Raw genomic sequence first — 17,474 nt, forward strand, 5'->3', positions numbered from 1 at the left:
AGGCACAGGGAGTAAGAACACAGGAACAAATCAATGTCAGTTTAGCAAAAAGTCAAACCTGCACAGGTAAAGAATTTTAGCAGGTACAAGTGTTAAACTCATTCTTTCCCATTGAGAAATCCATGTCATACACTCTGTTCAAACAATTACACCATATTATTAACAAAACCACTCTCACAGTTTACACTGCATGTATATAAATAAAGGATTTTTAATTTTTTAATAAAGAAAAAAGATATTGAATGATAATCCACAACACATCATCCCTTTCTCTGAGCCAAAGCTGATTTTATTTGCCTTTCTTCATTTTTGCAGTCTTTTCTTTCCTCTTCTTCACATGCTTTGGGATTTTTGTTTTTCTCTTTTCTCTTTGGGCTTCTTTAACCATCTTTTTTCTTTCCTGTAAAGAATCAAACACCATTCATTTAAAGCCAGAAGGGAATGAAGAATTTTGAGCAAATCAGTCATTACATTAGCAAGTTAATTAACACATGACAGAGAAACAAGGTTATCAAGCTAAAGAAAGGAAGAAAAAAAAACAATAGGAATGGTGAGGGGAAAGAAAATAAGGAAATATAGGTTGGAGGTAGAGCCCAGACCCACACAGTGGTAATGACAGGGCAAAATTCAAACTAGTTAAATCCTGAGTTTCATGCAACCTTTGAAGAAAGTGAACAAGAGGCACTCTTAAATCATGCTATTTACACCTAAGATTACAACAGGCTGTCTGGTCTAGGTTTTCTGCCACCCACAAGGTATGTGTTTCTATGTGTCATGCAAAAATATTGACCCAATAAGTGCTGATAACTCAGAGCAAGCTGATCATCACCAGAACTGGCATGAAACAATGCCACGCTACTGCAACACACTGTAAATCTGTGCCAGACACAGAAGGGACAACATTCAACTAGAAAACAAAAAGTCAACAAAGAGGAAGGGGCAGGTAGAAGTAATTGCCACTAATCAGTCGTTCCACCCACAGCTAAACACACAGGATACACAAAACCCTCATCTTACGCAAAAGGGAGTCCAGATGAAAACCTATCAATTAGGATGAGAAGTGGCCAAGACTTCCTGGCTTCACATCTGAAAGGCAGCAGCTCTAGGCTGGTAGCGTGTAGTAAAGCACTGCATTTTTACTTAACAGACATGAAATATATTATCTTACCTTTTCTAGGAAGAAAAACCCAAAAAGCAATGCCCCAAATCTTGAACCCCTTAAGCCCAGCAAGTTTCACCCTTCTTTTGTCATTGCACAGCACCTAAAAGGCTGCCAAACGACTCTCACCTATGAATGATGCTCTGCAGAAAAGCCTCACAAAAACTGAGCCTACTGTTCTGCAGTTTAGAAAATGAAACCTTAAAAAAAAAAAAACCAAACAGACCCTAGCCATAATCCCTTTGCATGACTGCATTACATCTCCTGCCCACAGCAAAGCTAGCCAATCTGTGCTAATGGTACTGCAAAAGCCACTGTGGTACAAACACTGTCACCAAGGCTCCAGTTCTACAGATCAAGTGGTCTGAGCTGCCTGGGCATAAGGAGGTTGATCAGGGACCAAAACCACAAACCTGCACACCAAAGCCTGGAAGAGTAGCCAGAGGGACTGAAAAGCTGCCCAGGCTTCACTGAATTCTACTTTGAGCTCCCCTGTAATTCCCTGTAGAGAAATCTCTTCTAGCTTTGCTTAGGCTACAGAGAGCTGTGTTCCACATTGCTCTGCATAAAACCACCATTAATAAAGCATCCCCAATGACATTCACTGTCTCTGCTCTCGTTCTCCACAACAGGAAAAGTCCACAGCTTGTTTCAGACAAGAAGACACAAGAGCCATTAAGTCTGGGTATTTTTGTGTTACATAAGTAAAGGTGGGAAAAAATGAACAACTCCTGGCCAGCTGACCTTTTTGTCCATGCTAACTTCAGCAGGTCTATCTTTGGGATGTACAGATTCTTTACAGCCCGAATCAGAGTCCTCCGAGCTGCCATCATCATCATCATCATCATTAGAGTCTGTTTCTGAATGGTCTGCCTTTTCAAGAAGTGCAGGAATCTGCAAGATATATCAAGAATTATATCAAATCAAAACCAAGAAACCTAATGACAACATACACACACATATATGCACTATATATGTACATATATGTATATATATATTCATAAAAAACAAAACAGAATCTGCTGCAAAGAAACCCTTGAGCAATCTGATGCTATCTCCCTTACTACAGCCCTCCCTGAGTCTCAAGATAAAGAATGAAAAGTAGGTTAAGCCAAACTAAGAACAAGGAATCTAGAATGTACAACACAGATTCTTTTAGGTCAGGGCTCAAAGCAGAGCTGTTATTTGCACTCCCAAACTAATTTCCCTAAGTTAAACAGCAATTTGCTAACATATGTGGAAGCCCATTTTTAATTATCCTTGGATCATACCCAAATCTACCTCGGGGGCACTGTATGTATTCTATATTGCAAACACAAATATCTACACCGGAACACTTATTCTTAAACAAGCCTGGAAACTGTGCTACAGCCTGATCCCATCCATATTTATATTTCCATTTTAAATCAAGAGTCTATACCACTGCTAGAGAACATTCACAAAGTAAGGAGGGGGAATCCACACAGATCTTCTGCCTTGAATGACATGTCTCCAACTGATCTGTATCCAACTTCTCATCCAGTGTACTTTACAGAAGTGTCACTGCCAAGTACTTCAAATGTGATAAGACATAATATCTTATGCCTTATACTGGAGGACTGGTCTTTATGCAATATTACAATGAAGATACCCTGAACATATCAAAACTTGCAGTCACGCAACAGTTTAAATCAATTACATTTTCCAGAATCAGAAAACACTTCCACATCTCCACCTTAACTTTAGAGATCAGGGCCACAAGCAAGGATTGTAATTTCATTCTTAAGCAACCCAGCAGCAGCCACAGTGGAGGGAAGCAATTTCTCTGTTATGCAGACACACTGCCTTGCCATCCTGAGCACAAATGGTCACTCTGGAGACAAGAGACTCATTCCATGGTGCCAGCTGCAAGATAGGGCATTCTCTGTACTACTGGTAAGCACTTTTCTGAAAATTGCTAAAATTAAGGATTTCAAAAAGACCCTCTCACCTTCTGAACACCAGACAAATCCTTCTTCAGTCCTGTCACAGTCTGGTACAGAATCTACTCCAAGGAAGAGAGGAAGAAATTACATTATCAAATTATATCATCATTCTTTGTGCCCAGAGAAAATTACTATCTAAAAATAAATTTAAAGAAATAAAGACCAGGATAAACCCCACAATTTTAGCACTAGCAATAACCAGACAATTTTTAAGTATGATACAGGCTCAATACTCCACCACTTGGTAGCAAAGATTCTGTTTTTGTTTGTTGCTTATCAGTTTCCAGTAAGAAGAATGCATATTCCCTCTCTTTATTTTGCATGGCCTCAGCATGTCTACTCACATTATCTTGCTGAACATTCAATGCCATATCCTCTTCTTTCAATTTCATCATTATGTCCACATCCCTCTCATAGTTTTTAACTTCAGTCAGAGTTCGAGGTATGTAGGCCTTCTTAAATACCTAACACAGTGAAAGGAAACACAGACTTACTAATTTACATACAGTGTCATGATGTCTTTCTTTCCTGATTATGCATCCTTAGGACAATAATCACAATCAGAGAAACAACAAATGAACATGGCAGTCATCCACTACCATTTGAACTGCAGAGTTATTTTTTGTTTGGTCTTTTTTTATTTTTGGCAGGAGCAGACTTAACATGCAACCTATAGAGTATCGATGGATCACAACTAAGAATTCCTTAGTGTGACTCACACCAGCCTGCTTACAAAATTGCCTGATCATTCCACCTATCTCTTAGCCTACTTGAGTCCTAAGGTCCTGTATTCAAAGAATTTGTCTAACGTTTTTATTGTGTTGTTTACACTGCCTTCAGGAGACAACTCCATTGAAATGCACTGCTAGAACTTAATCTCTCTATATAATAATACCTGCTTCAACCTACAGTCCAACTCAAAAAAAGTTCCTGCAGCAGTACAGTACAGTAAAAACTAACTGCAGTATCAACAATATACTTCAAATCTGTCATGTTTGCAACAGTCTTTCAGCAAGCTTATGACCCTACCAGATCAGAGAGGTGTTTTGCTTCTCTGCTTCATGGTATCAGTTCAATCCCAGTACGAATTCCATACAGTTTGTGATCATCACTGCTCATCTAAGCTGTGCACAAAGCACAGGTCTCACTTCCACAGAGCTGCCCTTCATCGGCTCTACTCTTTTGTCAAGGAAGTGGCACAAACTATCCATGACCACAAAGGAAGTCTAAGAGAAATAAACTGAACTTAGATGCTATGAAACCACTTCTCTTACAGGTCAGTACCTCACATAAACAAAGAAGTAACTTGCTTGCAGAAGATGGGTTTGCTACAAAACCCTAGCATCTGATTCTATAGCTCAGTAGTTTTACACTGAGGGTACAATGGGAAAGAAAAAACATCCTTCCTTGGCCAAGCCTGAAGCAGTTAGTAAAACCTCTGAGCTCCAAGACAAAAGTCTTGGATAAATCAAGCAGTACTGATTCCAAATATAAGAGGTTTTTCTTGGTTGTTGGTTTTGGGGTTTTTTTAGCTCTTCTGGGATGGAGAGTTAAGACTAAGATAGAAGTGGTTGTATCTTTACACCAAACATTTCCAGAACATTGACAGCTTTTTGCAATGGACTTGAAAAGGCTTCACTTACTGTAAAAGCTGTGGAAGAACTGAATTAGACTGGGGCTGAAGCTAGATAGGCAATTTGGCCAATGCACATATCCAAACAGCCTGCTTCTCTATCACTGGTCCAAAACCACTGGCATAATCAGATCTCTCTACTCAGTTTTTTTGTTAACTAAACCTGAACTGGAAGATATACTAAGAGACCTAGCTACAAGCAAACTGGTTTAGGAAACCAGATTTTTAGAGTATTTGCCTTCTAACAGCTTATCTTTGTCAGCTTTTACACATGGCATCCCTTAATACTTCACATCTCAATTAGGTCAAGACATCTCAGTATCACAAACAATGTTTTGCTTATCATCAACTATACATTTTTTCAAAGAAAACAGAATGTTTTTCAGAGTTCAGAAGAGGTAAGGTTAATATTAATTTCACAGCAGGAAAAGAAATCCTCACTTCCTCATCCACTTTATCTTGACTGGATCTTTCCTCCTCTGTTCTTTTTGATGCTATTTCCATTGCCTAAAGAAATAAAAAACAATAGAAAAAAGTTATCACTCTTAAGAATCACACCATTAAGTCTTTAGAATCACATCCAACTATTCCCATCTGCGTTTCTCCCTCGACTCCAGTGTCACTCACACGCACTCCAGCTTTCCCTGTGGGAATGCCTCCAGCGACACCTAATGGTAACCAGCACTGCTGTGAAGCACTCTTACAGCTGCAGATTGGGCTGTTAGCAGGGAAAACACACTTGCTGCTCTCCCCACGCCAAACTGTGGCAGGCCTGGCATGGCTACAGGACGTGTGACACCACTCTCCATATAAGCATGGTTATCTGCAGAGCTTCTCCTTGCTAGAAAGAAAGAGCTAACTCAAAGTATCCTGATTCTTACAGCACTTCAAACAGAGTCTTCATGTTTAGATTTTTTGAGAAAACCTGCTTTGAAAGTAGGGTCACCCTACAATGGTATAAATGGAAATGACCTATGTGAATTTCTGAAGCGCTAGCACTACAATATCATGCGCTGACTTCCTTATAGTAGGATGTAGAGTAAATGAAATGAAGAAGTTTGAACTAGACCTGATTTTATTGTCCCCCTACTAAGCAAAAAGGCCATGAGGTCTTACCTTAGACAGGTAGTCATCAATGTTCTCACTTGTGATAGAAGGATCAGTAATAAATTCAAACAGCTCCCTCACAGTCATCACTGCAACATTGTGCTTCTGGAAAAAGTCTGCCAGGAAACAAGGATAGAGATGAAACCCATAAGTAAGTACCTCTAACATATGGAGCTCTGATGTTAAAGTGACAATTCCAGCATGCCAACAACTCTGATGACTTGGGAAACTCTCAGCAGCACATTCTACATCATACTGAGTTTAGTTACCAGATGCTTGGCCACATGAAATGAAACTGTTCTTTCAGATGCAACAAATACTGAAAGGAGAAAAACTGCATAAATATAAAAGCTAAATCAATTTCAGCAGGATCCCGACTTAATGGAATAGGGGCTAAGAAGGAAAGAATTTAAGACAGGCATAGTATTTGCAATGACTAAGATGAAAAAAAGATGTATTTCAAATAAGGAATGGAGACCTCAAACTTTTGCCAGAGAGAAGTAAGTGTCCACTGAAATACAGTATAGCCTAATTATAATCCACCCAAAAGGGAAGACATACTACTGTCCTAGAACTTTCCTCACTCAGAACTGGTTTCTTAAATCAAATATGACCAAATTCAGAGATTGCATTTCTGTTCTGAAAAACAGCAGCAAGTGACACTGAGGACTGTTTAATAAGTATTTCCTACTAAAATTCCCAGAAGATCTCTCACTGTGAGAAATTAATCATAGAAAGATTAGAAAATTACTTAGTTTAGAAGAAGCTCTCTGTGTCCACGGAACAAGAAGTCTCAGCAAAGATCACACTAGGGCAGAACTGGGTGTTTTTTAGAGTCTCTGTAGGAGGACTAGACAGAGAAAGTTGCAGCGACAGAAAACAAGCAAAATAACACCAAAACCACTGCAACTCACTGAGACACTAGAATATCTATGGAAAGCAAGTCAAAAGACAATGAGCAAGGGTGCAACTAATTGAGCTGGGAGTTACCAGAAATCCATGAACTGAAAAGGAGTAAGGGAAAACTAGCATACTGGATTTCAACAGACACATAGCGTCAAAATGCACACAGTTTTTCACACAGACTTTCAGGAGTCTCTGGAAAATAAGAAAAAAACTCAATCTGAAAAGGAGGACAAAAGCAGCCTACAATGAGAGATTTTTTTGTCCTCAGGGACACACCCTACCAGAAGGTGTGGATCTGTTACCAAACATGTATACTCACACATGAAGACCAAATTCTCAAGAGAAAAACACAATTAAGCTTTACTTGCTTATCAAAATACTATGACAAGTGATAACATCTTTAATTAATTACTCTATTATGCCTTGATACTCTCAGCTGTCCTGGACAAGTAAGTGCAGGGAACCTTATAATACAGAGAAACTTCTTGCCAGCTGAGGAATTCCAGATGTGGATTCAACTCACAGAAGAAAGTACATGTATGTCTACACAGTACTTTAAGTAAGGGAATTTAAGACTGGGGTGGGTACTGCTGCAGACTGGGACCGATTTTAGATCTATCCTAAGTCTGAAATTCAGCCACATTACTCATTTCAGACAGATAATTTCTAGCAAAACAGGCTGCACTCTTCTGAATTCAGCACAGTACACTGGTCCCTGAGGAAGTAATGAGAACATACAAGAGGAAATATTTTAATGGAATTCTGACAGCTTCTACAGTCAGTTATACCTGAAAGAACATTAGGTGAACGGGGTTCATCCTGCTAAATAAAGCAGCTGTCCAAACAAGAGCTGAAGTGCAGCCCCCTCACCATTAACGTTGGCACAATCCTTCCGCAGGAACTCCAGTGCATGAGGGTGGTCATGCTCCACGGACTGAGACACATCAATGATGTACACATCCCCCCCGTGGTACCTGCAAGAAAACCCCACACACAGCTGCACTAACTACCAGATTACTGAGGGACAGGCAACAAAGCATGCTTCCAACTTAAGAACCAGCAAAAAAAATCCTAACTTCTTCCTCTGGCATACACTTTGCACATTAGGGTCAGGGTGGCTTTTTTCAGTCAATCCTTTCCCTCCTCAACAAAAGCTGTGTAATTTTTTTTTTAATAGTCTTTGTTTGCCTGCTGGGTTTTTTAACAGAGAAAGCTCAGATCTGGGTTAAAAGCCACATAATTAATTAGCTAAGTTACAAAACCCATGAATGACAAGGACCCCACCCTCCCTGAAAGGTACATCAGTATTCTCACACAGAGGTTGCCAATGCATACATTTTAGATGTCACAATTCAGAGCAAGGATTAAAAACATACAGCATATTAAATTCACTGAGATCTGCATGAACAAGTCTGGCATCTTGGTACATTCTTCTCATGTACTGGATGATCTGTAGGTACAGCTCTCGAACCTTGGAGTCAGATAACTGAGCGTTCTTCAGCAGAGGAGCAGGCCTTGAAATGACAACACAAATACCAGAAAGTAAATGCTTTTTCCTTCTTCATAGCAGCTGAAAATGCCTTAATTGCTGTGCATGATCATTTCACTCCCTGAGTACATCAAGTAAGTAAGCACGAGCAACCATGTGGAAGGAGCCAGCACAAGGAGCAGCAGAACTTTGCTACATGCTTCCCAAAGATGCTGGAGCGCTATTTCTAACTGGAGCTAATTTGGACCATGCTACATTAATGTCTGTACTACAAAACAATGAGCTATCTTCATGTATGATTAGCAAGTCTTTCCAGCATTAATCTCTGGTTAAGTCACTTTATGAATTAATTTTGCACACAACTGAGGCTTCAGAATCACACAGATTGCCTGCAATAGCAGCTGACAAATGTCTGGGACCATTCCACAGGACACATGCACATGTTAACTTTACAGGCCTAAAGTAACTGTAGATAAATTCAGAGAGTTGATTTGTTTGGTTTTAATAAACCTTTGGGAAAAGCTATTACTAAATAAAACCAAACAAAAGCCAACCAAAAAGTTGATTTTCTAAGGATACTTACCTATCACCTTTACCAATAAAGCCCATGACAAGCACATGACTCCTTAGCATAATTGGCTCTGGGCAAGGTATCTGGGCTGTATTCAACCTGAAACACAGGAGCAAAGCCACAAAAAAAATAAAACCAAATTCTATTTGCTTTGCACTAGTGCATAAAGGAGCTCTGTAGCTTTGAATGTACTACACAGTGAGAGCTCAGAAAACTCTCACTTGTGAAGAATAAGTAGGAAATGCACACAAAAAGCCACAACCATTCTGACCCTTTTCTAAGCATTCCTGTGTCAAAGAATCTTTACACAGTTCAGGTTAATCCTAGATTAACCTATATCACACAGCGTGCTGCTGCTCAGTAGCAGCTATTTCTAGCTTTTCCTTGCTGTTCAGTCATGTCAGACAGAGTCCAGACATTGAAGGGCTTACAGCATTAGCAGCAAAACAAAAGAAGATCTTTATTCTTCCCTTCCCTTTTGTTTCTCTCCCATAGTGAGGCTTAAGACACTTTCCTGAACACTCCAGAGACCGTAAAGGGTAGTGATAGCCACAGTCTAGCAATAAGAGAGGACCTCCTACAAACATGAAAGTTTATACATCACTCTGCATGATGAATTAAAAACTGAAAAAATCACCTTATTAAATTCCTCATTTCTTTCTCAGCCCATGTCTTCACCATTTTTCTTGGGTTGCCTTTGCAGTATCCATGACGAAATCTTTAAATAAAGAAAAAAAGACAACAGGAACTTTTAGCCTATCAATGCAGCATGAGCATGAGGCAGTGATTTTAACACCTTTCAAAACAATCCCTCTTCCCCAGTAAAACCAGGCAGAAATTCAACTCACCTGAATTCACCACTCACATACTTATCCCGATCTTTAAACATCAGAATAGAGGTTTTGTAAATCTTTATTGCTCTGTTCTCTCCATTTGCAGTACTGGCATGATATACATTGGCCTATCAGATTAAAAATTGAAGAAATAACATTAAGGAAAAGCTCTTTAAAGCAACATAATCTTCTCTCTTCTTCTGATTCTGACACCTGGAAAAGATTTGATCTCACCCCAGCCCCTGTGTGGCACCCAGCTGAAGGAGACTGCCTACAAGGGCAATCCTTTTTCCATGAAAGGCAGCTTACGGAAAGTACACAGAATGGGGCAGGGGTGCAACAATGCCCACTGAATAAAATCAACATTCCACAACGAAATTCTGCCACATCCTCACATGGGAGACTGAAACTAGGTTTTGGGTGAAGGGTTAACTTGAGCCTGTGCACTATTCAGGCCCTAAAGCATGGCCCAAATGTCTCATGTTTCCACCTCTACACGGGGTGGAAGTACGTCTTTAATCAGAATTACCTGGGTTTCTATGTTTTTTTCAGGCACTGTTTAATACACTGTTTAATACTGTGAGTATTATAGCTTTGCCAAAACTTCTTGTTGAAAGATGCAATTAACAACATGCACAAATTTAAGACAATATTAAAGCATTCTTAGGAATCTTTAATACTTGGGAAAATTGGTTTCCTCTAGCATTAACAAATCTTTTCTTAAGATAACTGCCTACCAATCAAGCAACACAAAAATTGTAGAACTAAACCCAACTATTTCACTACATCTTCTGAGCACCAAAGACTTCCACTCAGCTCGCTGGGAAAAAAAAACAAAAAAACAAACTACTACATTGTTTGCAATAAAACTTACTTCTTTCCCTGTGCTGATGCAGCCATTGATTTCTGATATGATACCTCTAGAGAGCATCTTGAACAGAATGATTCGGGTCCTTGGGTCCAACACCTCAAATTTAATACAGAAAAGTCAGCAGAGGACAAAACCTAATAATAGTGTCCAGTCTTAGTATCATATTAAAGCACCCTTGGCATCAGACTATTCTGAAAGGATCAAACGATAATCTGAACAGCAACCACTCAGAATTTTGCCATGAGTCTAGGATGATATTTCACTTCTTCTTCCAATTTTTTTTTCTTTCTTTTTAACTAAGCATATGTCTTTGAGCTAGCTCTAGAAGAGACAAAGAAATAATTTCTCACCCATAGGTGCATTAAATGTTTTAAAATAAGATTTTTCTTGGGATACAACTATCACGACTGAAATAGAACAGCCAGGTGGTTCAGCCTTGCTAAAGAAGAAAAAATGAAGAAAGGCAAACCCAACATTTTTTCTTGTTATTTGGAATTTAATAAAAGCTTAAGATGGAATTCGGTATTGCAAATATGAACAAATCACAATATTAAAGTCAAAAATAAGAACTAAAATGTTTATGGAAAGAGAGAAGAAAAGGAAGGAAGGAAGGAAGGAAGGAAGGAAGGAAGGAAGGAAGGAAGGAAGGAAGGAAGGAAGGAAGGAAGGAAGGAAGGAAGGAAGGAAGGAAGGAAGGAAGGAAGGAAGGAAGGAAGGAAGGAAGGAAGGAAGGAAGGAAGGAAGGAAGGAAGGAAGGAAGGAAGGAAGGAAGGAAGGAAGGAAGGAAGGAAGGAAGGAAGGAAGGAAGGAACAGGTCTCTTCAGAATAACACGGGAAACAGAATTCTGTTCCTCCTCTAACTGTTCTATCATTGATTCCAAAACTCTCCATTATCTGCTCTGGTCAAAAAGGAAATTTGATAAACAAAGGACTTACCTGTTCTACTGTTGCTCTGTCTGACTTGTCTTTGACTCGGTACCTAGCAGAAGTGAAAATAAAATGTTACAATCCCACATATGGGCTTGGAACTTGGACAAAGCAAACAGTGACATTCTGTGTCAAAGATAAGATGGCAGCCTTAAGAAGTAAGGTTTTCACTTCATACAAAAGCAAAGATTTCTCCTGTAGGCAGAGGGATGAAAAGAAAAAAATAAAAAACAAACCACCACCATAAACATCAGAGCCTTTCACTTTTACAGAGATCTTCTTGCCCCTTCTGAATTATGCACATTCAGGATGGCACAGTATCTGTGTTTACAACTTAGGGCTATGAGATGCATGCCAAAACAAAAAAAAAATCTTGAAAAGAAATACTTTTCCTTCACCAAATCATCAGAAGGAACCTTCAAAAGACCTCCAATACCTTTTTAGCTCAGCTGCTTAAGGATTTCTGTTTAGAAAAAAAGAGTCTTTTCTAGGGGAATAACACCCATCACTTCTGTCTTACTACACCAACACAGTCAGATAAGCTACTAGTGACAGAAGAATCAAAACTTTGGGATGATTTAGACAACTGATTTGGAAACCAAAAAGTTTAAAACTAAAGGACAAACTGCATGCAGACTACTATTGAACATCATTTTTCTTAACGAACTTATTCAAATAAGGAAATAAGGACTACACTTCTGGGTTCAAATTATTTAAGCGAAAATAGAACCATAAGTAATACTCACATGTCTGCTTCCTTCTGTCTAGACTTTTCTGTGACTCTGTTTATAACAGAGTCATCAAAATTTAGCTTATCTGAAAAACATGTAAGAAGAAATGAAAACAAAAAAAAAAACAAACCAAAATCCAAAGAAGTTTCCTACACACCAGAGTTAACCTAGCACTTCACTCTGTTTACATTTCAAAGTAGGACTATAAGGTAACAACACAGATGAGAGACAGTTCAACAGACTTGGAAATGTTGTAATGCCAGTAATGCCTTTTGGACAACATCTCACCATTAAATTTGTCTTTTCTTCACTTATAACAGTCAAATGCCATTTTTTTAACACAATAAGCAATAGCGTCCCAGATTCTCTCCAACAATGCACTTAAATGGTGTTTGATTAAATGCTAAGTGTACAAAAGCTGCTGTATTTGGCTACAAATACCAGCAGCCTTCATTCTAGCACCACTTTGTTATAAAGGAAAACACAACCTCTGATCACTACCCTGTCAAAAGGTGCCAATCACAGTGCCCCTAGTCCTGACAGGCTGTGCTGTTTCCATCTCAGGGTAAATACCAAACTACACAGGCTGGGACAGCAGCCTCTTCACCCATCACAGAAACTCTGCCCCTGGGAGAGAACTGCTGCATAATGTACCCCCAAATACTACAGGGGACTGCAACTGCCTTTTGCAGCTGTGGGAATGACTAACATCATAACACAGAGCTGATTCCCTCCTTCCACCCAAACAGCTTGTTCCTACAGAGAATCTATGGAAGAAAGACTTCATGTTGTCTGGAGAAGTCCAGGGGAAAGAAAAAAACCCAACAAAACAGCCATGTGGTTCTGAAGGTGGAGAGAGAGTTCAGAGAGTCAGTTCATGAAGACTAAAGCAGACTTTACTAAAGTACAACTTCAAGTTGACAAAAACCATTTTTAATCTCTCTGGCAATGGTTAACTCACCCATTCCAGTGAGTACTGATTTAACATAATCAGAATTAATCTGAAAATGCCACAGAGTGGTAACTCTTCATAACAGATGACAATGCAATTATACTCACCTAAATTAATTTTGTGTTCAAATTTCCTTAAAACCTTGCCTGTAGGGGTGGACAGTTTTGCTGAAGAGCAATTAGAGGTCTGTCTGTTAGCCTGAAACAAAGGATTTGTTAACATAAGTCACCTTCTGTACACACCCCTTTGAAATTCAGAAAACATCATTGGAAAAGTCATCTCAAATACCTATGCCTAAAACTATACAAGGTGTGAGGAAACAGATATGAATTAACACCAGATTTTACCTACATCAAGAAAAGAAAATACAAGTAACACATCACTTCAAACTCTAAAAGTGCTCCAAACCAAGGTTATTTTTAGTCTAGGATGCTAGAAGTCTCTCATCCAGCACATTTTCTGTCTGCAAAAGGAAGAGAATAGAAGACAAAAACAAAGAATAAAATAAGAGTAAAAAATGCAGAGGTAATGAACAGAGAAAACTTTGCAAGATTCTGTCTTTTCTTACAGGTAGTCCTCTCCAAACTAACACCTAAATATGATTTCACCAACACTGGACAGCATAAACCTCTAACTAAAGGCAAGAATAAACCACACAGGACAAGGGCTGTCAGACACGACACGCTGGGATCAGCACCACTCTGATTTACCTCAACTGTTCTGCTAAGTTGGCATCAATAAGAAAAATAAGGTTTTGAACCTCTAGTGTCCAGGCTGATGTGAGAACTAGCATCCTCCTTACCTTCACATGTGCTTTTCATTCTGCACAATGCCAGAGTTTTTATGCCAACACCACACATTCTAAATTCACTTCTAGCATCTCCCATTTCCTATGGTTTTTGTTGGGTCTTTTTTTGCCTCCTTCGCTATTAAGACAAAAATATAACCTATTTCACCCTGGATAAGACTAGCAGATAGTCTCAAAATTAAATAGAAAGCCTGGGGAAGATGCTCAGAAAAACAAAGGACAAATATCAAATAGTAAGGAACATTTATAGAGATCAGGATGGGCAAGGAAAGAAAAGTTGAGAAAGGTAAGGAACAGGAGGAAACTGCAGTGACAAAGAGAATCCAGCAACAGGGTTTGAGACAACAAAATCAAATGGAGCTCTGGCTGCAATGTACATACAGGTATGGCATGTCACAGGAACAGACTCAAAGGAAGGGGATTCCCTCAAGGAAAACATTTTGCTTATATTTATCCTCCACAAAACACTAACAAAGAACAAAGCCTTCAGGTTAGCCCCATTTGCTCTTAGGCACGCTCGAGGCTCACGGAATAGCCTTCAACATACCTGTGGATTGCATCCACCAGCAGCACTGTGGCGCTTCGTGAGTCTTCCCACCTCATCGTCCCAGTCCCAGTCGTCATCTTCCTCTTCATCATCGTTGTCATCATCACCATCTCCTTCCTGAGTGTTAACTTCTTCACACTTGCACAACTGGCAGTTCTCAGGGGTCTCACCCCCTTTACGTGTTTCTATGTCTTCTGTAGAATCACTTGAAAGAAACACAGATGTCTCTCAACTAAAAACGATTGTTAGTCACCAAAATTCAATACATTTATCCCCACAAAGGATTGTACATTTTCACTCATGTTTTAGTTCACTGTGTCCAGTTCTAGGGTGCTCTATTCATGAAGGACATAGAGGTGCTGGATCATGTCCAGAAAAGGGAAATGAAGCTGGGGAAGTGTCTGGAGCACGAGGAGGAGCAGCTGAGGGAGCTGGAGGTGTTTAGCCTGGAGAAAAGGAGGCTCAGGGGGGATCTTATAACTCTCTACGACTCCCTGAAAGGAGGCTGTAGCCAGGTGGGGGTCGGTCTCTTCTCCCAGGCAACAAGCGGCAGAACAGAAGGGCATGGCCTAAACTTGCACCAGGGAAGGTTTAGCTCGGACATTTGGAAGAATTCCTTCCCAGAAGGGGCAGTTACACATTGGAATAGATTGTCCAGGTGGTGGAGTCTGGAGGTGTTTAAGGAAAGACTGTAAGTGGCACTCAGTGCCACGGTGGTGTTGGGTCACAGGTAGGACTCGATGATCTCTGAGGTCTTTTCCAACTTAGCTGATGCTATGGCTCCGTAATGTCAGCAGCGTGTCACAGCTCTCTGCCAGGACAACGTGTCCCAAAGCAGCACACCTAAAGGAAAAGGGGAGCCGAGAGAAACACGCAGCCCTTCCTCTCACCTCCTCCTGTAACGGGGCAGCACCGCCCGCTCTCCCTTCCCCGCTGCCGGGCGAGTGCCAGGGCTCTCCCCGCTCCGCTCGGCCCCGCGTGTTTGCCCGGCCGCGCCTCAGGCCCAGCCCCGCCAGCCCCGCCAGCCCCGCCAGCCCCCTCACCTGTCCGAGCAGTCCGCATCGTCGAACTGCCCGGGCACGACCTGGCTCATCACTAGCGCTCGGTAATCCATGGCGGCGGCGGGCCCAGCACGAGCCGGGAGCCGGGAACGAGGAGCCGGGATGCCGCGGGACGCAGGCGCGGCCCTGCCACTACGGCGGCGCCAGAGGGACAAGCGCAGCGCGGGCGAGCGCCGCTGGCATGGAGCCGCCCAGCTCCGGCCTGCTGCGGCCCTGGGAGAGCCGCCGAGGGACTTTGTACGCGGGCTTGTACGGGGAATGGCTTTGCGCCGAAACACCGCAGGTTTAGGTTAGGAAGAATTCTTAACTGCCAGGGTGGTGAGGCACTGGAACAGGCTGTCCGGGGAAGCTGTGGATGTCCCTCCCATGAAGTGTTCATGGATGGGGCTCGGAGCAGCCCGGTCTAGTGGAAGGTGTCCCTGCCCACGGCAGCGGTATGAACGAAATTATCTTCAATGTCCCTTCCAACCCAAGCCGTTCTGTGATTCTATGAGTTCACACCACATCAATACTCTAATGTCGTACATCTGTATAATATTAAATAATAGAGCCTTAAAAATACTGCGTCTTCAAAGCCTCTTCTCCTGACTGGGATTGACCATTTCTGCCACAGATTCATGGTTGTTTTCCCTAAAACACTAGTGGTGATCTGTGTCCTCTGTAATAGATGCTGGGGAAAGTTTTATTTAGTATGGTCTGAAATATTAAATTCCAATCTTTATTAAAATAAAGCTCTAATTTAAGTCAAAGGAATTCCAGATTTTCACACCTTGCTAGAAGCATTTTAGCTGCTAACACCCCTTACACTGAATGACATTATAATCTGTTTGTACACCAATGTCATGTAGGATTAAGAAAATAAAAGTGAGTGCCAGGCTTTTGCTGTCTGGTACATAATGGTAAAATTTTTAAATGCAATCCTTTTTTTTTTTTTGTAGATGTTTTACCGTTATCCAAGTGGTATGTGTAAAAGCTATCAAAGACCTGTGATTGTGCAGAAAACATGGATGCTTATACTTAGATACCTTGAAAAAAATTAATACAATAGGTATCATTTGCATCTGCAACACTTCCATAAAGTCAGCTCATTAAGAATCTCTGTGCTCATTTTCCCCAATGCACAGCCACTTATGACAGAAATTGGATTCAGATCACCAGTTTACTGATCTTTTTCCTAGAACTAGATGGTGGAGGATTATTAATCCATGAGGGGTAATCTGTGTGTGTAGAGAGGATGCTGTTCTATAGGTTTATTTCACTCTCTAATAAATTATTCTGTGCTCTTAAGTAAACATACCGATTTATTTTAATGACAGGGGGCTGTTTGAAACATAACACTGCCAGAGGATTTCCAGATTCATTTTTATTCCTTCTATGCTTCAGGCTTCCACATAACTTTTTCTACAGCCTTGGAGTGCAGCACACTTTGTTTTCTCCCAGGCTTTAAGCGCTACTTTGGAAGCAGGCACAAACTGTTCTACAAACAATGCATCTGCAACAGGGTTAAGGGAAAAAGTCCACTAGGCAGTGGTGATACTTCCAGAAGGAGAATGAGAAAAAAGGTGCCAGAGATTGACTAATTACCACCCTAATCCCTGGGAGTACAGACATCTATCAGACTATGTATTTAGCTTGGACCACTGCAGCTCCATGTTCCCAGTCACATGAGACTGTCCTCAGAAAACTACTGTCTCCTCTGCCTATGGCTACATTATTATATTTCCTGAAGATTAGGAGTCAAAACATTTGTTCACACTCAGAGATGCACTAATTCTGTACTTCACACCACATATTATGTAGGACAGGTATATATTTTGGTTCACACTGAAGCTGGGAAACTGGGTACAGAGACCGTACTCAGAATCCCTGGGAGAACTGCAGTGTTGCTCCTTCCTGAGAGAAGTTACTTGAGAGG

The 17,474-nt window shown here is 40.7% G+C and overlaps 1 protein-coding gene across 1 annotated transcript; it reads right to left on the reverse strand.

The window, feature by feature from the left end:
• Positions 1-191: 191 nt before the first annotated feature.
• On the reverse strand, positions 192-15,685 carry RIOK1 (RIO kinase 1). The gene is made up of 17 exons (XM_085051947.1): positions 15,542-15,685; positions 14,499-14,703; positions 13,251-13,341; positions 12,207-12,276; positions 11,470-11,512; positions 10,537-10,629; positions 9,678-9,790; positions 9,467-9,547; positions 8,842-8,928; positions 8,146-8,283; positions 7,640-7,743; positions 5,873-5,979; positions 5,198-5,263; positions 3,468-3,587; positions 3,129-3,182; positions 1,904-2,053; positions 192-400 (listed from the first exon to the last, which is right to left on the reverse strand). Exons 1-17 carry the CDS (start codon positions 15,610-15,612, stop codon positions 290-292), a joined length of 1,704 nt encoding a protein of 567 aa, XP_084908073.1. The 5' UTR covers positions 15,613-15,685; the 3' UTR covers positions 192-289.
• Between the last annotated feature and the right edge of the window lie 1,789 nt (positions 15,686-17,474).

This window comes from Lichenostomus cassidix, chromosome 2 (assembly GCF_008360975.1).
Source record: "Lichenostomus cassidix isolate B80296 chromosome 2, HeHo_3.0, whole genome shotgun sequence".
NCBI classification, from domain to species: domain Eukaryota; kingdom Metazoa; phylum Chordata; class Aves; order Passeriformes; family Meliphagidae; genus Lichenostomus; species Lichenostomus cassidix.